Source organism: Bombina bombina, chromosome 4 (assembly GCF_027579735.1).
Source record: "Bombina bombina isolate aBomBom1 chromosome 4, aBomBom1.pri, whole genome shotgun sequence".
NCBI lineage: Eukaryota > Metazoa > Chordata > Amphibia > Anura > Bombinatoridae > Bombina > Bombina bombina.
Genome location: NC_069502.1, coordinates 126,093,465 through 126,115,959, shown reverse-complemented (window position 1 = coordinate 126,115,959; position 22,495 = coordinate 126,093,465). Strand labels below are relative to the sequence as shown.

The 22,495-nt window shown below is 36.1% G+C and overlaps 1 protein-coding gene across 2 annotated transcripts; it reads left to right on the top strand.

The window, feature by feature from the left end:
* Window positions 1-664: 664 nt before the first annotated feature.
* Window positions 665-18,394, top strand: UBXN2A (UBX domain protein 2A). 2 transcript variants are annotated; one of them, XM_053709636.1, is made up of 7 exons: window positions 665-802; window positions 7,004-7,064; window positions 9,586-9,709; window positions 10,587-10,696; window positions 14,086-14,223; window positions 16,158-16,304; window positions 17,061-18,394. In XM_053709636.1, the coding sequence occupies exons 2-7, from the start codon at window positions 7,021-7,023 to the stop codon at window positions 17,248-17,250; spliced, it is 753 nt and encodes a 250-aa protein (XP_053565611.1). In that variant the 5' UTR covers window positions 665-802; window positions 7,004-7,020; the 3' UTR covers window positions 17,251-18,394. The 2 variants fall into 2 exon arrangements, with proteins under 2 accessions (XP_053565611.1, XP_053565610.1); XM_053709635.1 differs by having other exon boundaries at window positions 10,587-10,700; window positions 14,090-14,223.
* The last annotated feature ends 4,101 nt before the right edge of the window (window positions 18,395-22,495 follow it).

The window sequence follows — 22,495 nt, the reverse complement described above, 5'->3', positions numbered from 1 at the left end:
ATGATTGATTTAGATAGAGAGAACTATTTTAATTTAGGGAAAACAATTTTAAACAACATCCCAATTTACTTCTTTGCTTCCTTCTTCAGATATCCTTTGTTGAAGAAATAGCAATGCACATGGTTGAGCCAATCACATGATGCACCTATGTGCAGCCACTGAGCCCATTTATATATGATTTTGAACATACGATATCAAGAGAATGAAGCAAATTAATTAATAGAAGCAAATTGGAAAGTTTTTTTTTTTAAATGGCATGCTCTTCCTACATCATGAAAAAAAAATTGGGTTTCAACGTCCCTTTAAAATAACGCTCGAAGATATGGAGCACTCAGTTTTCTTCTTAGATGTAAGGTTTAATATTCCTTCATAACATAGACAATTAAAATCCATATATGGTGAGACAGTTTCATGTACTATGAAACATTATAAATATACTATAAACAGTAAAAAGGTATAAAGATGATTACTGAGATGCCCCCTGTTATGTATGAACAGGACCAGAGACAGCGACTTTCCTTCTCTCTCCCACAGTCACTATAAAGGAGGCTTTCTGCCCAATAGAAATATGGCCGCCTTTTAACGCGTTGTGGTCATTTGACAGCACAAGACATCTCGCGTGAAAATTGATTAGAAAATTAAAGTACTGCGCGTGCGCCTGCGCATTACGTCGCACGGTCAGTTCCTTTGCTTGGTTATGTGCCCGAACTGTCTACGTCAAGGGCCGTCATTTCCAGCAGTCGCTTGACGCTGTTGAAGTGGGAGATCACGGCAGAGCACTATGGTAGCTGTGATGAAGATGGTGAGTGACAGGCTCAAGGTGTGGCAATGAAACCACCTATAGCGGCAAAAGTTGGTGTTCAAAGATGTGTGTTTTCTATAAGCCCCAGCTTGCGATATGACGCAAAGCTAACAGAGTGAGGCCCTGATCCCGATTATAGATGTTACTATTATGTGTCATTTGCTGTCTCAAGTGACAGTGGGACCCGAATGACGGTGTGAGTGTGAGGCATTTCCCCTCCCTTGTGCACTTTGCGGAGACTGTAATTACCTAGTAAAGCTTTATCCTTAATTTGATATATATGAGCAGGTGCATTATGTAAGCATTGGTAAAAATGGAACTGAACCATAATTTTAAGGCTGTGGCTAAATAACATTTTAAAAAAATAAAATATATATATATATATATATATATATATATATATATATATATATATATATATGTATATATATATAATGTATGTGTGTGTGTGTATGTATATATATATATAATGTATGTATGTATGTGTGTATGTATATATATATATAATGTATGTGTGTGTGTATATATATATATATATATATATATGGTAAAGCAAGTAGTTTTCATACAGTGTTTTGATTGTACAAAAAAAGAGCTGATGCGTCTATCCTAAGGTCCCCAGTGCTTAACCCTTTGCTGCAGAGCAATTTTATACCCATGATGGTAAAGTCATTCATTTTGTTTCTACTCTTTACATTTTCACCCCAATTTCATTTTTTTTCCCTCTGTGCAGTACCCTTACAAATCACACCCTGTTAATAAGGAATTATACAATTGAAGATTAAGGTGTTTTTTTTGTTTTGTTTTGTTTTTTAACTCTCATTTTGTAACTAATGGAAAACACAAGTTGTAATATAATACCTAAATGTAAAACTAGTTGATACATTTTAAAAAGCACCACTACATCCTGATTTCTAGTACAGTAGTGTTATTTTAGCAACAGATGTAGTAGCTCTTACGCATGTCTCAACTCATTTTGCTTAGTACTAAATTGTTTAAAAATAAATAAATACCAAAACAAAAATCATTCTGTATTAAATTTCATAAATGTCATACATTTTTACACTCACATTTATTTGTATAGCTTCACTTTATATTAGCGCAGACAGACAAGGATCTGTGCACTCTGATATCAACAACAGAACAAAATGAGGCTAGCAGCTGCTGCCAGAGGCTTATTATTACTTGACAGAACCCCATATTTGAAAAGTGGGCATCCTATATCAGTGGTTAGGTTATATTTCTGTTGTGAGGGGGTTAATAAGGGCTTTAGATTTTAGGCAAATTTTGCTTTTCATTCATTTATTGTATTCCTTTAAAGTGAAGGTCCATTTTGATGAATTAGTGCTCAGTTTTTAATAAACCTAATAAAAACAAGGGCACGTTAATTCATCAAAATTGACATTTCACTGTTTTCTTCAAAAACGTACCTTTTAATCCTGGCAGCCGCTCCATCGATTTCCCCGGCCATCAGAAGCCTCTACAGATGTCAGAAATGACGAATCCGGCTTCCTCCAATCACAGCTTCCCCCCAGGGGAATCTTGGCCTGATGCAACACTGTGATTGGAGGAAGCTGGATTCGTCATTTTGGACCCGCGAAGATGGCTTGTGATGTGCGGAGGAAGTGCTGGAGTGGCTGCCAGGATTAAAAGGTAAATTTTTTTGAAGAAAACAGTGAAATGTCAATTTTGATGAATTAACGTGCCCTTGTTTTTAATAGGTTTATTAAAAACCAGGCACTAATTCATCAAAATGGACCTTCACTTTAAATCTAGAGTTGAGAACTGTTTTGGTCATTCAGTTGCTTATGTCTGCATAAACTTTAGACTTTAAAAACTAAATATGAATTTTAATCCAGGGCTGGAAATACCTGTACGCTTCAGAATTATGCATTGGGGAAAACCTCAGCTTCCAATGTGAGGCTATCCAGCAACAGTGCAGTAGCAGTCAAGTGTGTGTGTGTATATGTATGTCCGTGTTAAAAAATAAATAAATATATATATATATATATAAATAATCTATCTTACATACACAAATATATATATTAGTGTGTGTGTATATACAGATATTTAAGATATAGTTTGTCAAGATCTGCACTATTTATACACTGTTATAACACAGACTTCGTGTAATTGTCCATTAAGAACAATATTTAGTACAATAGCATTTATTAGCCAACAAATCAGTACTTAGGTCACCCTAGGCTGTAATGATTGTATCAACTCTTCTGGATGGGCATGCTTTCCATGAGTCGCCGGCAGGTCTGTACCGGAACTGTAATAAGACAAAAACATGGCCTAGCACAGTTTTGATATAGTAATAGATGTAAGAGTAACGCTCACTTAAGAAGCGCACCTCCAGGTGCTTTATGCACAAGCAGGAACTTCACAGCTGCCCAACAGACTGGCCCACATGAATGCAGGGTCAGCAAAACTCCATAAAAAAAAAAAAATCTGGAACATCGGCCACTACCATAAGATTTAAATAAACTGATTTCTCAAGCAAGCATGCAATTCAAAAGTTCATAGTAAAGCGTTTCTCAGCCATCGATACAGATTGAAGACTTTTTAAAATGGTATGAGCTGCTACTGTTTTGCTCAATAAGATTAGTAACTATTAAGAGGTTGTGTTATATTTTATATATCCTTTTAGAGCACCCCCTATCTATATACACAAGTGTTTGATGTACATTTTGTGTTTGCTGTACCAGAACTTGCCATCATTCCTTCTGTACAGCTGCTGGCAGAGCTCCAGTAGAGTTATGTCTTACCTGTGAAGATTGGCTTTGGTTTTATGTTCCAACTTTTCCCACAGACCGCTGTTGAATTTAGATAGGGATTTTGAGCTGGTCAGTCAAACACTTGGATGTCTTTCAGTAAGACAAGGCACTCTATGTTGCTCAAACTGTCAGGTATGGATGCCAAAATACTGCCAGAGTTTAGACTGTGTGAAGTTGTCCAGAATGTCTTGAAAATTAGTTTTTAGGCTGGATGACCATAACCAACAAATTGCGAGCAAAATTAGTTACTCAACAAGACCTATTTTCAACTTTTCTATTGTAAACAAAAGGGGAACAGTTGTCTGAGGGATGTACTGCTTGTACACAGCTGACCCTGCATGATAACAATATGCATCAGATGGATTATGCAGTTGGAAATAAGTGTTCCGGTGGTTTGTGTGACATCGCCAGCCATGTCTGTGGCAGATCAATTTGCATGACGTCTTCACTTTACGCAGTAAGCTTTGTTTAGCAGGATCAATCTGTGCAGCTTCTTTTTAGTGGCACCATGTGCTATCCATCAATGAAGAATATAATTGACAGTGGATTTTTTGTATACAAGAAAAATAGCAGCACTATGTGCTGATTGTTTACTATTGTGGCATCCCACTTCCATACACTTATTATTTTTTTTTTGTAAAGTCAGTTTTCTTGCAAACCACTTCTACCCTAAAGTTCTAAAGACACATGTACACTCCTGAAATTTTTTGAGCCTGGCTAAAATTTACTCTTCAACAAAGGATACTGAGAGAATTAAGAAACTTTACAATTGAAGTAAATTGCTGTATCTGAATTAGTTTTTTAGTTTTGGCTTTACTGTCTCTTTATTCTCCGCAAGACTATGTCCTTATTTGAGCTGCAACAACTAATCGTTATAATCGATTATGAAAATAGTTGTCTACAAATCTCGTAATCGATTAGTTGGATTAAAATGAGTGGGTCTGTGCCCGGCACCAGCTGCATCACTCCAATAAACTCCTGCACATGGTATTGTGTTTTATGGTTATGTCCTTAGCCTAAAGGACATCTACAGACCTTTACTTTTCACTTTTTCAGACCAGTATAGGTTTACAACTACTCCTGGCTAATGTGCAACCCAGAAATAATAGGAGTTGTCATTTAGATTGTTTATCATAAATCCGGTGATTTGGGACTATGCTTTGCATGATATAGTGCTGAGCTTGTTATTTACACTTAGCCCTAGATTGAAAGGAGTTGTTATTTGAATTGTTATGCACTATTATCTGTTTGAGTTCATTAATGGACTTACTGTTTTGCATATAATAGTTTTCTAGGACTATATACTTTTATTTGGATAATGGGTAAAAAAAAACCCAACTTAAATGTAATTCTGTTCCACAGAACTAAATAAAGAATACAGTATATTGATATTTAATATTGTTTTAACTAGGGATGAACCAAAATTTTAGTCGCAGAAAAATTTTGGCCGAAAATAATATATATAAATATAAATATAAATATAAATATATATATATATATATATATATATATATATATATATATATATATATATATATATATATATATATATATATAAAAAATTTCTTTTTTTTTTTTTTTGCTAAAATTATTGTGTAGTATATTGTTTTAAGAATTTTTTTTTTGTCCAGTCTTAGTTTGTTTCTTTCAATAAAAGTCGTTATTTTATTGGCTTGCAGTTTTTCAATTCAGATTCATTCATTAAAATAAATTAACTATGCAAAAAAAAACTTTTAAAATTACTTGATTACGTGACATTTTTGATTTTCGGCCATGTGCATCCTGGATTTTTGGGTTCGGTTTCAGTCCAGAATTTCCATTTCGGTGCTATATCTGTTATTTTTAGAGCGGACTAGATATTTTTTCCCTAATCTTATAGCTGGTTTACCATTGCATATAGATATTCAAGATAGTTTTTATGTTAGAATGAAGTCCAGGCTTACTTTGTTGAGAGGCCCCTTGGCAAGGTGGAAAACACTTAGCATTGGTGAAGCGCTAACAAAGATAAAAATCCCACTATGGCAAAATTGGCAAAACCCTAGTTATGCATCTCAGACACCTCAACACTATCTGAGCGCCTCTTCTCTGCTGCAAAAAGAGCCTCAGCCAGGAGCATGTGGTCATGTTGATATTTTTGCATTTCAATGCAAAGTTTCCGAAAGAGTGAAAAGAGGCAGAACTAGAAAAGGTAAACTATCACTGTTTATAACAGTCTGTTGTTCAAACAGTTTTTGGTTTGGTTTTGCTTAATTTATAAAAATGTGCTCTGCTGCTTAAAAATTGGAGAAACAGTTGTGTTAATGTAAAGTTTTAGTCTGAAGTTTATATTTGTAACACTCAGTATGTGGATTTTATTTAAAATATAGGAAACAATTCTTTTTTTTTTTTATCCGATAAGTTGATTAATCGGCTGATTAATAGATTATGAAAATAATCATTAGTTGCAGCCCTAGTCCCTATGCTTTATTACAGTTGCACACCTCTATATACCGCATTCCGTATATACCCTGAGTGTAACTGGAAACTGATTTAACCTTCTGTGCAATGTGGGAACCCAGGAACTGGACATAACGTTGATCTCTTGTATTGGAAGAGAAAATATGCTGCACTGTTATAATATGTAAAAGTGCAGTGGAAAACTCCCCTTCCTCTCTGGCCACAGCATGCTGGGAAATGTAATTACCATGTGTGGGCCAGAGCAGCAGATTTAAACTAGGAGGCCCATAGCCTACCACCAAACTGATGTGGATGGCGTACTGGGCAGTATGAATGGAGACCATGACTTACAAAGCCAGGTGCCAGGCTTCAATTAAAAACAAAACAGTCTGATGGTTTTGAATGATCTCGTAAACCCTTGCTGCCTAGTTTTAAGATATGGTTACTTAGAATGTGTTCTATAAGGGTTAATAGTTTGCTGTCTGCCGTCCAATTAAAGTAAAAACTACAACTATATCCAGTGATCCTTAATCGTTTGACACTGTGCACAACTTACTAACCTGACTGGCAATTTAATACGCTTTTGACTACCATGTACCTTTGTCACAATTTTATCATCCCTCATTAGTTAAAATCATTCTTTTAAACATGGGTCAATTTGTTTCATGAATTGATTTAAAAATGGCAGGTGCTGCATATCTGGGGCTGGCTTAGGATATCTGTACATAAGCACAATGGTATAGGTTTTATCACAGTTTTCTGATGTTTGTTCCTTTCAGGTCTTTGCCACTGAAGCTAACTGCATGATATTTATTTATTTATTTTGCACTGTATAAAGCTGACATTTTACTGAGATGTATTGTGGTTTAGTTGCCTTTATATTCCATGTGTGGATGCCACGCAATATTGTGTCTAGTTAATTGCCCTTTTAACACTGTGCTATACTTATCTAATCTGTTTTTTTTGTTTCCCCTCCAATAACCAGGAAGAAAACATACAAAGATGAGAGAAGCTGATACAACAGATATGATGAAATCACAGGAAAGGTAGTGTTGGGGTACTTTAAGGGACAGTTCACCCAAAAACTTTCTCCCCTTTAAATTATTCCCAATGATCCTTTTTACCTGCTAGAGTGTATTAAATTGGTTGCAAGTAGCTCCTTTACTCATATTTCAGCATTTGAAATAGCTGATTTAGCTTGTGGTTTCCCAACCTATACTGAAAGTTTTGATACTGGCGTATACGCTATTGACAAGCCTAAGTAAACACAGCCAGCAGAAGAGATTACTCTCACAGTGAGGTGCAGGATAGTTAAGTAATAAAATGATAATTTTCCATTGTTCTCTCTATGTATTGAGCTTTGGTGTTCCAGACAAATATAAGATAAGGAAGCCAGTCTGTGTACATAAAAGTGATAACATAATGAGATCTGATATTACCTGAAGCTCAACCCATTGTAATAGGCTGTGGTTTCAAAGCACAAAACCAGCTACTTCAGATACACAAATAAACCCGAAAATGCAATTTCTCAAATATTTTATACTCTGCAGTTGGTATAACAAGTCATTTAAAATACATTTATGGAAAAACAATTTTACAGTGTACTGTCCCTTTAACATGTTACATTATCTTGTAAAGCCAGCTCTTTAACACATTTGTGTACTTTTTAAACATTTTCCAGTAAGATATGAGTCTATGGCAGTGCTTGACAAATCTGTTTAAAAAAAAATAGGAGCTAATAAGAATATTTAGGAGCCAGACAGTTGGATTTGTATATAGATATATGAAGAATAACCCAAAATGTTAGGAGTCAGGGGTACAATTCTAGGTGCCAGTGGCTCCCAGGCTCCTGGGTTTGTTGAGTCCTGATCTATGGCTATTATAGCTGCTAGCTAAAAAGATCCATCAGCACGGGCGGATGTTACTATATAATGTTAATGAACTATGGTGAAGAATTTATCAAGGCACCATGTAACTATATAATAATTGCAGTAGCAGAAAAAATGCTCATTTGATTATTTTAAGTCTTAAAGGGACAGTCTAGCTAATTTTTTTTTTTTCTTCATGATTCATATAGGGCATGCAATTTTTAACATCTTTCCAATTCTATGAGTGAGTGCCGCACGGCACAAAACATGCAGGACTCCACCTCCTCCTCTCCATGTAATTGTAGCATTGTGCAAGTTTTTAATCGTTTTTCAATAAATAGTCATATTTTTACTTACAAGGATTGTTGGAGTGCTGCCTTTACCATTTTTCTCTTACATCTTTCCAATTTACTTTAATCATCAAATTTGCATTGTTCTTTTGGTATTCTTTGTTGAAAGCTAAACCTAGGTAGGCTTATATGCTAATTTCTAAGCCCTTGAAGGCCGCCTCTAATCTTATTGCATTTTCACAGCTAGACAGTGCTAGTTCATGTATTCTATTATAGATAACACTGTGCTCAATCCCGTGGGGTTACTTGAGTCAGCACTGATTGGCTAAAATGCAAGTCTGTCAAAAGAACTGACATAAGGGGGCAGTCTGCAGATACAAGGTAATCAAAGAGATAAAAAGTATATTAATATAACCATGTTGGTTATGCATAAACTGAGGAATGGGTAATAAAGGTATTATATATCTATTTTAACCATAACAAATCTGGAGTAGACGGTCCCTTTAAAATAAGCAATGTCTGTGATTACACTCCTGAGCTTTGCTGCTGTGTACTAGATTCTTCTCTCACTTATTACAGTTCAGTTTGTGGATTTAATGCTTCTCATTCCTTCAAGAGAATCAATGCGAGTGATTCTTAAAGGGACAGTCTACTCCAGAACTTTTATTGTTTTAAAAGATGATCCTTTTTTTTTTTTTTTTTTTTTTTTTTTTTTTTTTTAAACCCAGTCCCTAGTTTTGCATATTCAATGTGGTTATATTAATGACTTGATTACCTATGTGCTTACCTTGTATCTAAGCCTCTGCAGTCTTTCCCTTTATTTCAGTTGTTTTGACAGACCTGGATTTTAGCCAATCAGTGCTGACTCCTAGATAACGCCACAGGAGTGAGGACAATGTTATCTACATGGCACATGTGAACTAACACTGAAACTGTAAACAATTGTCTAAATGCATTGAGATAAGAGGCAGCCTTCAAGAGCTTAGAAATTAGAATATGAGCCTACCTAGGTTTAGCTTTTAGCAAAGAATACCAAGAGACCAAAGCAAATTTGATAAGTCCATTGGAAAGTTGTTTAAAATTGCATTCCCTATCTGAATCATAAGTTTAATTTTGACTTGACTGTGCCTTTTTAAGTACAGAATAACATTATACTTGGACCTTTTAAAAACTTTTGTATAATAAATTTGTGCAGTAAAACTGAATAGATGGCCCATAATTAACTCCCTTAGACTGCTGATCCTTTTGGGATTTAATAATTTCCCAGTCTGATGTCCTCTGGTAGTAGCCAAGGTGACCTGTGCAGAATGTTGCTCTTCTGGTACGGCATAAGATCTGCATTTATTGTGACCATTTTAATGCAAGAATATAACTTCATGCCAGTTTAATATTTTCTTCTTTTTATAAAGAGTTCCCTGGTCAGAGGGAAGGGGCAGTGAGCGAAAGCGTTGTGACTCCTTTGTGAACAGCCTGTTTGAAGAAGCAGAGGATGCTGGCATTCTTGATGCTTCTCCAGATGACAACACAAGCAAAGTAATGTTGCCAATATTGTAAAATTGTCATTTTTTGTATTCTGATTCAAAACAATGCATGCTGATCCAGTGTCTATTCATTGTGTTTCATGTAGGCATAGTCTAAGATATTCACCCCCCCAATATACCATAATGGACTTTGGGAATTTTTGCAGATAAATTAGCTTTTTTGAGATTAATTTTTTTTCTTTCCCCTTGAACTTCAATACAGAGACGTTATAGGATTTTTCCAGTGAAACAAATATAGGGGACTTCACGCTAGGATTTTTCCAGTGAAACAAATATAGGGGACTTCACGCTAGGATTTACCAGTGAAACAAATAAAGGGGACTTTCAGTCATGAAGTATAAAATACTTCATGCTGAAAGTCCCTTTATTTGTCTGACAGTGCGGATCAGGTCCGCAAGACCTCGCTGAGTGCGGAGAGCAATACGCTCTCCGTATTCAGCATTGCACCAGCAGCTCACAAGAGCTGCTGGTGCAACGCCGGCCCCTGCAGACTCACGGCCAATCGGCCGCGAGCAGGGAGGTGTCAATCAACCCGATCGTACTAGATCAGGTTGAATTGTGGCGATTCCTGTCCGCCTGTTAAGAGCAGGCGGACAGGTTTATGGAGCATCGGTCTTTAGACCGCTGCTTCATAACTGCTGTTTCTGGCAAATTTGAAGACTCGCCAGAAACACGGGCCCACAAGTTCCATACGGAGCTTGATAAATGGGCCTCTATGTGTTTATTGTTCATTACTGTGAACATGACATGTATATAGACAAAATATAGTTTTGACTTTGCTTTTATTGCTAGAATTTTTGTGTGTTTATATAAGGTTGCTTTTAATTTTAAAAGCAACCTGTTTGTTTTTTAATTTTATTTTCTTGTAGGCTGATGTTGTTATCAAAATGTGGAAAAACGGTTTTACAATCAATGAAGGCCAACTCAGGGATTATGCTGATATTGCCAGCCGTACATTTATGGACTCCATGAGAAAGGGGCAAGTAATTTTAGGACACTTACTGATTTTTCCTTCCTAAGATCGGGAGAGTCCACGGCTTCATTCCATACTGTTGGGAAATACAACACCTGGCCACCAGGAGGAGGCAAGGACTCCCCAGCCAAAGTCTTAAATATCCCTCCCACTTCCTCATTACCCCAGTCATTCTTTGCCATTCATCACTTTAGGAGGTGGCAGAGAAGTGTCAGAAGATTCGGAGAGTCCTGAAAAATGGTATCTGCCCTTCGAGATAGGACTGGAGTTTTAAGTAGTCATGTCAACCTCTCAGTGAGAGTATTGATGAAAGTTAGTTTCGAGATGCAGGGAAAGGGTTTTTTTTTTTTTTTTTTTTTCTGCTAACGGCTCCTAAGCAATCAGTGTTGACGAGTTTCACTGCCTGCTTTCTCTCACTTTGGTCCATGTCAGGAGTGCTGCTATAAGACTGTCACACTTGAGAGGCTGTGTTCTGTTCCACAGCATGGATCCTGGAGGTAAGATCATTTCAATTTTTACACATAAAACGCCATAACAGGGTCACAGTGTGGCTCATTTTATACCTTGATAGGATCCAGGGTTAATATCCTCTAAAGGGGGTTATTGAACAGTTGGGGGTAATTAATCAGTGTATTATTTACATGCTGCTTTGTGATTTTTTTTTTTTAAAAATTTTTTTCTTGGGCTGATGCACTGTTTTTGGCTGGAACAAACAGGTTTTACTTTTAAGTTTCACTTTCGTTTCTGAAAGTGCTCTACTTGTAATAACTGGGAAAGTACTGTCTTGCACTCCATGTGACCGGATGTGGTCTATGTTCATTTCCTCCATTCGGGCTGAGACTTGAACCTGAGGAGAGCATTTCCCCTGTTAACTGTCTGGGTCTAGGAGGTGGTGAGTGCCCCAGCCATTGGGAGTATAAAGATGCAGTTTTCTATAATAAAAAAATGTTTTGATTTGTGTCCTTCTGTGGATATAACCTGAGCTATGGAGGACTCTGACATGTTAGAAGGTACTCCTTCTGTACTAAATCGTGGTTTTCCCGCCCACTCAATTATGTTCCACATGCCTTTAAAGGGAAAGTCTACCTTTGAATTGTTATTGTTTAAAAAGATAAATAATCCCTTTATTACCCATTCCCCAGTTTTGCACAACCAACACAGTTATATTAATATACTTTTTACCTCTGTGATTACCTTGTATCTAGGAACCTTCTTCCAGCCCCCTGATCACATGACTGTGATTGTTTATCTATTGTCTTAAATTTAGCATTGTTTTGTGCTAAATCTTAGATAACCCCCTGTGCCTGAACCCTGGTTATCTATATGGCCCATGTGTACTTTCTGTCTCTTTGTGTTGAAAAGAGATTTAAAAAGCATGTGATAAGAGGCAGCCCTCAAAGGCTTAGAAATTAGCACATGAGCCTACCTATGTTTAGTTTAAACTAAGAATACCAAGAGAAAAAAGCAAATTTGATGATAAAAGTAAATTGGAAAGTTGATTAAAATTAAAAGTCCTATTTGAATAATGAAAGTTTAATTTATACTAGACTGTCCCTTTAACACCCTTATAAAGTCTAAGAAGGGAGACAAGAATGCTAAGGCTCTTAATCCCTCTGAGCTTTCTTCCTCTCAGGACTCGGCATCCCGTGAGATTACTACCCTTGCTACATTTTCTGCTCCACATGCAGTTCCCCGTAGCACATCTAATCCTTTATCCGGAGGGAGCCTTCTTCCTGCGGACCTTGTTGCGCAGTTACAAATGGCGGTGTCTGCGGCCCTCAGTGCATTACCACGCTCTAACAAACGCAATAGAAAGGTTAAACATAGCTCTCCTGACCCGGAGTCATCTAAATATTTATCGGATTTACCTATTATGTCCCAGTTATCCGATGATCAGTTAACCTCTGTAACTTCAGAGGATGAACTTTCTGGGTCGGAGTCCTTAGCGTCTAAGCCTCCTGCTGCGAAGGAACCGTCCTTTAGATTTAAAATTGAGCACTTGCATTTTTTTATTAAAGGAGGTTCTGTCTACGTTAGAGGTTCCAGAGGCCGCGCTGCCTGAAGAACCTATGATACTTAAATTAGACAGAGTTTACGAAGACAGGCAAGTTCCTTTTGACTTTTCCTGTGCCGGTTAAGATGGCGAACATTTATTAATAACAAATGGGAAAGAAATGGTTCTTCCTTTTACCCCTCGTCTACTTTAAAAAAAAGTTGGTCCCGGACTCTCAACTGGATTTGTGTGGCTCCATTCCTAAGATGGATCAGATTTATAAGGCAGCTACCTGGTCCTCCTTGCATACTTTTTCTAAATTTTACAAGTTTGATGTTTTTGCTTCGGTTGAAGCAGCTTTTGGGAGAAAAGTTTTGCAGGCTGTGCTGCCCTCAGAATAGGGTCCGCCTCTTCCTTTTTTTTTTTTTTTTTTTTTGTTCCCTCCCATTATTCATTCAGTGTCCTCTGGAGCTTGGGTATAGTTTTCCCAACAGTAAGTAATGAAGCCATGGGCTCTCCCTAACTTAGGAAGGAAAACCATAATTTATGCTTACCAAATAAATTCCTTTCCTTCTGGATAGGGAGAGTCCACAGCCTCCGCACGTTTTTTTCTTGTCTATGGGTGGTCCCCTATTTATTTTATTCTTCTGGCACCATTTATACCCTGTTTCTCCTGCTTTTCCTTGTTCCCTCGGCAGGATGACTGGGGTAATGAGGAAGTGGCAGGGATATTTAAGACTTTGGCTGTGGTGGCTTTGCCTCCTCCTGGTGGCCAGGTGTTGTATTTCCCAATAGTAAGGAATCAAGCCGTGGACTCTCCCTATCTGGAAGGAAAGGAATTTATCTGGTAAGCATAATTTTTTTTATATATATATATATATATATATATATATATATATATATATATATATATATATATATATATATATATATATATATATATATATATATATATCTATATAAATATATTTGCCATTAGTGTTCATTTCAACGTTTGTATATTTCCATCTTTTTTTAATTTTATGTTGAAATTGTTTTTATTGAATTTTTAAGTGAATGAGTTATACATAAATCAAACATTCCATCGTGTCAGTCAAGTACATATCTACAAGTTCTCTGTAGCTAAATGCAAAACATCAATGCAGAGTAAAATCACATTTTGGTTCTCCTACCTTTCCTCATCATATAGCACTCTTATTTATTATTTGTTTATGCAATATTAATTCCAGGGCCCCAGCTCTCAACCCTCAACTCCAGTAGTTTGAACACCGCTTCTCATTGAAAAATGCCTGTCCAGTCCTAAATAGACGAACATTTTCTTGGCCAGGACTGAATAGGTGTTTCCCTCTCACTAATAACTAATTTCTGTTCTGTCATTTTTACATTTTGTCTCCATCTTCAGGGAGCTGCCTTTAGAATTACAGAATACCTTTGGGAAAGAAGAGGTTGATGTTAATGTTGAGGACAGGAAGACTGAAGAGTATTTGACTTGCAAACCACATATCAATCCATTCTCGGGTCTTGGATACCGATTGGGAAGGTAAGAATGCCATGGGATAGGGATAGCAAATCATTGCCTAACCTTGTTTAAAGTGGCACCTTAATGTGTTACAAGAATGCGGGGGAAAAAACTTGGCTTTTTGCTCCATTCCACCTGAATGAAAAATATTTAATAAAAAAAAAAAAATATGGAGGGGAGGAAGACAAACAGTGATGTAAGTCCATCTGACGGAATTAGGAAAACTACTACAAAGAGACAGGTAAAGGGAAGACAATAAATGAAATATGAGAGAATTTTTTTTTTTTTTTTTTTTAAAGATTTTATTTTTTTATATACTTTACATTCACTATTTCAAGCCAAGACTATACCAACCTCTGCTGGCTTTAGAATGGAAGCATCCTCCTCTGAGCAGCGCGCCGGGCGGGAGGAGTTAAAAATACAATCTAGCTACGCAAGTAATGCAGTACTACGCAACATGCGTAGGGAGATTGTCATTTAACCCCTCCTCCGTCGGTTTTCACTGATGGCCAGCCAGGCACTGTAGGAAGTTGTGGCACGATGGGGGTGACGCCATCAAAGGAGATTAATTCCTGCTTTATGGTGTCAAGGACCACCAACATCTTCTCGTGGTCCACGGACCACTGGTTGGCGACCACTGCTCTAGCGATAACTCATTGTAGATTTCCACTGATAAAAATGAATAATTTCAAACCCAACAAGGACACATCCCCACTATAATAATGTCTGTTCAAATCCCTTAGAGACATACAGAATTTTGCGGCACTATACAAATAAATGATGATGATACACACATGTATCGCTATGGCTTTGGAGCACAACGGATTAATTGCATATGTTCTCTATTATCCTCACTGTTACCCCCAGTTATAAGATAACGCCTATCACTTGACATTTAGCAGTATTCTACACCTGGAACTTAATTGGTCACTTGACGAGATATCTCGGTGAACAGCATTTAGACAGCCAGCAAGTAAAGTCCAATCACTGTTCTGTTTATTATAAAGAATCACAGACTTTTATAAGACAATGGTTACAGAATATGGGGTTAAACAAATGACTTATCATAATCACACCATTTCACACAGTATGCTTAGAACAAGAACTTCTTCATAGTAAAAATTAGTATTTTTAATGAGCGAGGAGTGTTAGATAAAAGTATACCTAGGTGCATCGCCCAACACATAGCAAGGCCATTGGACAAATTGAGATAAAGTGTGCAGCTTAGAACATCAACATAATTTTTTTTTTTTCTTTCTAACAGCATAATAAGCTATGTTATAATTAACTATAATAAACCATTCTTAAAATAGTCTAACAATATATATTTTCTTACTCCCTAAATGCTATTAGAAAAAAATCCATCAGCATACAGGCCCTTTTAACCTGTGATGCAAACGCTAAACCCACAAAAATCACCTTTTATGTTTGTTAATAGTCCTGGGCATTTTTGTTTTTTGGATTAAAAAAATCAGGACATTAACTAGACAGATAGCAGTTTAATTTTTTCAGGAGGTAGCCATTTTGGATTTCACCTATATTAATGGCAGAAGCATTTGATTTTGATCACTGGAAAAACCCACTGACAATACCAACCAATGTTTAGAAATAGTTATCTACCAAACATTGTGATCAATCCCGAGGTTCTAATTCTATTCTCGATACGTTGGTGGTGTCTTCCTCTCTACTGCTCTGTTTTTGTTTAAATTTGCTGTTTTTGAGTTGTGTTCATTTTTTTTGTAAAAACCCTCTCAGTAGCTAGTTTTGATGATAAAATATATATATTTTTCTATAATCTTAAATTTGTATATTTATGCCCTTGTATTCGTCATTTGTCTACTAGTATCATATTTAAAGCTAGCCCAGTTCATAGTTAAAATGATATGCATATAAAAGAGAGCGATAACTAGTTGTTGCACTGTAAATATTAAATGGTTTTTATTTCCCATTCACAGCGCTACACCAAAAATTATTACACTAAATGGGATTGAAGATGAGCCGTTTCCTACTGTTGCGCTGGATGAACTGGAGCCAATTACTAATATAAAGATTTGGTTGGCTGATGGAGAAAGGATTGTGCAGAAGTTCAACACTTCACATCGGTAGTAAAATTAAATTGTCCCCTTCCTTTTATGAAACTACTAACACAAACTGATTTTTTTTCAGTAAAACTCTATACATTTCAGGGCATTTTTCTTGCAAGCCATTATTGGTGCATTTGTTTCATTAATAGTATACAGTTATAAATGGGGCAATAGAGTGTTGAACTAATGACCACGCTAGTGTGTAAGCCAGGGCCTAAGTTTTGAAGCGCACCTTACAGATGAGGGCTTTACTATTTGACCTCCATATGTTAGTGCTTCTGGGACTTTCACTAGAGTGCTACCATATTACTTTTAGCTTGTGATATGAGCGCAGGAATAACAATGCTATAGATTTAACTTGAGCAGTGTTATTTTCTGTTGTGCAGCAGTTAAAGATGTTGGCTTTTTGGCATTTTTACATGAAAAAGGTTGTGTACTTTTAAATGGAAATGCATGTATGTGCACCAAATTTGGTACTGAAGTATGCCTTGCCTTGCTTACTAGCTGATCCTACAGCTGTGTTGTCTAACCGTAACAAGCCCCACAATCCATATAGGATTTTTTTTTTTTACATACATGCAGAACATAAATTTGAATGAGCTATATCCATGCTGCAAAGTGTATTGGTATTTTACCATTGCTACTATTTAATTGCTTGATATTATTTTTTTAATTTGTATATCAGAATATTTTTGCAGGTGTTGCATATTTTGCACTTATGTTCTGTTGGGGGATTAAATGGCTGTTCTAATTGTACATTTTCTCTCTCCTAAGGGTTAGTGATTTGCGTGACTTTATTAAGAAAATACCAGGCAAATCGGTGAATATTCCTTTTACACTCGCAACCTTTTTCCCCCTTCGTGAACTGTTGGATGAGACTATCACTCTTCAGGAAGCGCAGCTGCAGAACTCAGTTTTGGTTCAAAAACTACAAAAAATGTCAGAACCTTTCAGGAACTCTTAAGCTTTGTGTTTATCAGAACCAGAAAATCTTGTGGCAGCTGGTGCTATAAAACGTAGTGTTTCAAATATGTAGCGCAGATATTTTCCTGATCACAAAAGCACTGTGAATGAACTAAAAAAAACAGTAGCTTAGGAGCTTAATGCCTATTGGATTTCATGGGCATGTGCGACTGACATTTGCAAAACTGCTAAAATATTTTATTGCACTGTGATGCTTCTGTCATCCCAACTGGTTGAAGTGGGAAGTCTAATGTATTAACCAATGAAATTGCCTCATACGGATATGCTCAGGCCCTTTTTCTTCCTTACAGGTGCCTAAATGCTCTGATTTTTATCTTTTTTTTTTTTTTTTTTAATTTTTAAAATTTTCTTCAAGCATTGTTTGCATTGCACTACACTATTTTGAAATTGGTTGTGTTAAAGCAGCACTTCATATCTCTTTTCACAAAAAGATACTTGGCCCACAGAATAATACTCGGCAATATGGAATACTGGGTCTGTCATCTGCCCAGGAAACCTTTGCTCTTCAGGCTGAAACGAGCAATAACTGTAAGATTAATATTTATTGCTTTGGGTGTTCATCGTTAGTCCCCAAGGATGGCTTATATACATATTCCTACTGTAGTAAGGTGTGGGTCAGTCCATAACTAGCTCACTTTCATTAATACACCGGTACTCAGCTTTATTGTAATCTCCTCCCTGTAAACAGAGGTTGGACACTTATGCTATGAATTACACGAAGGAATAGGTTCTAACCCCTTGTCTGCAAAATATTGCTGTAGCACATTGCTATGCAATGCTTGTTAGCCTTCTCTGGCAGCCAAGGGGTTAACTGGATTGATTAGCAATGCAAACATTCTATAATTGTGTGTTTTTATTGACATTTTTTATAAATGGGAAGGTTGTTATGAGATTCTCTTTTGGAGGCTTTTTTTCCTCTGATAAACGAGTAATTTTGTTTTGCCTGCCAACTTTGTCACCATAATTACATGGGGCCTGTATTGTATTATATATCACAAGTATTGTAATCCCTTAAGTGGCCCCTCACAATCATTACAAGGACATTTCTAATGTATTTGATTCAGTAGGCTATATACAATCTTTATCAATGGTTTTTATAAGTATTAAAAATTTTAAGTTGCTTATGTCTTGAGAACTTTTTTAAAAATAGTTTTATTGAAGCTAAAGGAAAAAAAAATATGGTATATACTAAATATTGGTTTCTGATGCAGAAGCTCTCTTGATATACCAAACACTGATGTATCTGTAGTAGTGTGCACAGTGGTTGGCAAGAACTACCAACTTAAAGGGACATTCCAGACAAAATTGGAATCCACATGGATGCATTTTTGTAATATACATGTATTAGCAAAGATGCTGCTAAACAAATCTATAGCTGTTTCAAAAGAGTATTTGAGTGTGCACCAGCATTTTAAACACAGCACTTGCTCAGAGAGCCTAAGGTGGCTGTACCGTCTGGTAATGACTCAAGCCCCATTAGCACTCTGAGCGGATGCAGTATTCAAAATGATGGCATACTGAGAATATCTAGCTATGCCTCACATGAACGTGCAGAGAAAAATGTTAACCCTAAAATGGTAACTTTGAATATAAGCATTTTTGCCAATACATGTATATTTCAAATATGTTTCTATTCAAAAAGTGTAATGCATTTTTACTGGAATATCCCTTTTTAAATGAATGAAAAAAAATAACCCTTGCCTTTTCAATGCTGGGGCATGCACAAATATCTGTAAATACAGTTTCACTAACAGACGTACATACGGCAGTTTTGTTAATGGACAAATGCGGAAGAAGGTGGCCGCTTGCGGCATTCAGCTCTTTGCGGAGCTGAATCTGGATTTGCACACATCTTAATGTGTTGAACTTTCACAAGAAGAAATCTGGTTTCGAAAAGAACCGAATGCCGCAAGTAGCCACCTTCTTCCGCATTCACACTTAAAGGGACACTGAACCCAATTTTTTTATTTTGTGATTCAGATATAGCATGCAATTTTAAGCAACTTTCTAATTTACTCCTATTATCAATTTTTCTTTGTTCTCTTGCTATCTTTATTTGAAATAAAAGCCATCTAAGTTTTTTTTTTTGGGTTAAGAACTCTGGACAGCACTTTTTGATTGGTGGATGGATTTTTTCCACCAATCAGCAAGGACAACCCAGGTTGTTCACCAAAATGGGCCGGCATCTAAACTTAGATTCTTTCATTTCAAATAAAGATACCAAGAGAATAAAGAAAATTTGATAATAGGAGTAAATTAGAAAGTTGTTTAAAAATTCGTGCTCTATCTGAATCACAAAAGAAAAATTTTGGGTTCAGTGTCCCTTTAACAAAACTGCTGCATGCACGTCTGTTAGTGAAACTGCATTTACACAGATGTTTTTGTGTTGCACTAATAAATCTGGTGCCAATATTAGCCGAATGTGGAAGGCCTCAGCCCTTTTCCACATTTGTTTCAGATACCCTGTAAAAAAAAATGTTTTCATCATCTCACATACAAACCATGGCCAATACTGCTCATTTATCAGCCACATCAGATCAGGATGATCTAACGGCCCCATATCCACATTAGCCCTCAAATCCGTTAATAGGCCCTGCAGTTCCTCTATCAGCTGTGTCATTTATCACCTGGGTCAATGAAGCGCCAAGAAGTCTGTCCTAGAAAGAACCTGTGGTTCTGCAATTTTTATTTTTAGATAAATAACATAATGAGAAATTAGAAGAAAGGACAGATGCGCCACATGGCCCAATATTGTTTGTTCCAAGGATATATATATATATATATATATATATATATATATATATATATATATATATATATATATATATATATATATATATATATATATATATATATATATATATATATATATATATATATATATATATATATATATATAATGGTAGTGTGTTAAATTACACTCGCCTGTATTAGAGCACTCCAGATAGTGCAGTAGGAGCAGTCTGGGATCTATAACAGTCACCCAGAAGACCGACCTCTTGGAAGGAATGAATATTCTGTAGTATGAAATACAAAATAGACACAAAGGTGCCTATATGGCCTAATACAGTTTAAACCATGGAGCAAATGTTATGGGTGGTATAATATATACTCACATATGTTGTAGCATCTCCAATGATGCCAATAGAGCAAGAAGGGATCAATATGGTCACCCAACAGACTTATATGAGGCAAGCAGCATAGACCAAAACTCCAAAATGTCCATTAAAATATATATATATATATATATATATATATATATATAATTTTTTTTTTAATGAAGTAAAGTTGATTATTTTTTAAAAAACACTTGCTGTACTATTTTGGACCAACTGTTTTGGCCCATTGGACATTTTGGAGTTTTGGTCTATGCTGTTTGCCTCATATAAGTCTGATATAGACTCCTTTAAGGTAGCTGCAAAAGAGTTGAAAACGAGATTACTACAGAGGGGGTATTCTAATAAAGCACTAGCAAAGGCCTACAATAGAGCACTTAATAAAGACCGAAGTGAACTTTTAAAACCAAATGAGACTAAACCATCTAACCCACTCAGATTCATATCTACCTACACGAGCCAGAGCCAAACAGTGTCTAGTATAATGAGTAAACATTGGCACATCTTTAAAAGTGATGAGGTACTACACACTATAATTCCTGAGAAACCTCTCTTCACGTATAGAAGGGCTAACAACCTTAGGGACTGTCTAACTACTAGCCATTTCAACCGCAATGCTAAAAAGGCACCATTATACAAAGGATCTATAGCATGCGGACATTGTAGCATATGTGTACATATGCAGAAGAAGAAATATGTAGTGGATAGATTCGTTAAAAGATGGTATATTAATAGTCATATTAATTGTAAAACCATGAATGTTGTTTATTGCCTATCGTGTGAATGTGACAAATAATACGTGGGTATGACTACTAGAAGCCTAGGCACTAGGATGACTGAGCACCTCAGCAATATCAGGTTGGCAGCTCGAGATGTTGAAAATGGTAAGAAGATTACCAGTGTGGCTAAACATTTCTTAGAACAATACAATGGTAAAACCCAAGGATTTAAATGTTGGGCACTTTAAACCATTAAAGTAGGAATTAGAGGTGGGAATACCGAGGACACACTTCTTAAGAAGGAAGCCAAATGGATTTTCAGACTTAATACAGTAATGCCATTTGGTATGAACGAATACAATAATTTTTGGGTGTACTTGTAATATGTTAAAATATATTAAAGGATATGGTACCAATTTTTCTGGAATTTGAGAATATCTTAAACTGGTAATACCACTTTATCTTTAACATATCAACAATACTTAATAAGTACACCCTGAAAATATGTGCACCCAGAATAGGGGTAATCTCTGAGTAATCTAAGATACAGGTTTATAAATTGTTGATACAACCATACCTGGGCGATCTGAAATACATCTGATTAGCCCCTAATATGTATATTATTTTTGAACACCCAAGTTACACGGTTGTTCTTTATAGTGATATGGTGAGCATTTGGTGACCGGGTACTGTATTGTATCTCACTATAATATTAATATACATATTAAAAATTAATTCAATAGGTGCACATTTATGAATATATCGTCATTTCCTTCATTTATCCATCCATGTTTTATTTTAAGCATATCTAGACCTTCTACCATCGGAGAGCATGCTCCCCCTCTTTAATTAATTGTCCTTTTGAAATAATAATAATATTTACATTATGATCTGTTGACTTTGTACACACACTTTGTTAGTCTTCATGAATGATGGGAGGTGTGAAATTTCTCTATCTGGTGGGGCATAACGTATATCACTATGAAATGGTTATATTCGTCCAATGATATTTGGAATATGGTTATGCTTACCTTTATATCTCACACAATCAGAATAGAGAATAAGTATAATTTGAATACATACTGCACTTTACTCATTCATTTTTGAGTATGCGTGTTACAAAGCTTCACAAAACATCATTACTTTTGAGTGAGAATATGTAATATGTCCATATATTTCATTTGTAGCCTCAGGTTGTAGACACTGTCTTGAGAATGTCACGATTTATTTACATATAAGATAGGCGTGTTTATAGTGATACTATCCAATGAATGTCTGGCTCTCCATTTAGTAATAACCAATGGGAGCCAGGGACAATTCCCATGTTTCACTCAATTGTATATTGCTATTTGCTGTGAGGGCTGAGTATATACATAAATGTCTCGGTGTC

Bases quoted from the DNA above. Each gene is read 5' to 3' on its own strand.
- UBXN2A (XM_053709636.1), top strand. From the start codon at position 7,021: ATGAGAGAAGCTGATACAACAGATATGATGAAATCACAGGAAAG. The intron at 7,065-9,585 runs GTAGTGTTGGGG...CTTTTTATAAAG, and splicing joins ATGATGAAATCACAGGAAAG to AGTTCCCTGGTCAGAGGGAA. The intron at 9,710-10,586 runs GTAATGTTGCCA...ATTTTCTTGTAG, and splicing joins CAGATGACAACACAAGCAAA to GCTGATGTTGTTATCAAAAT.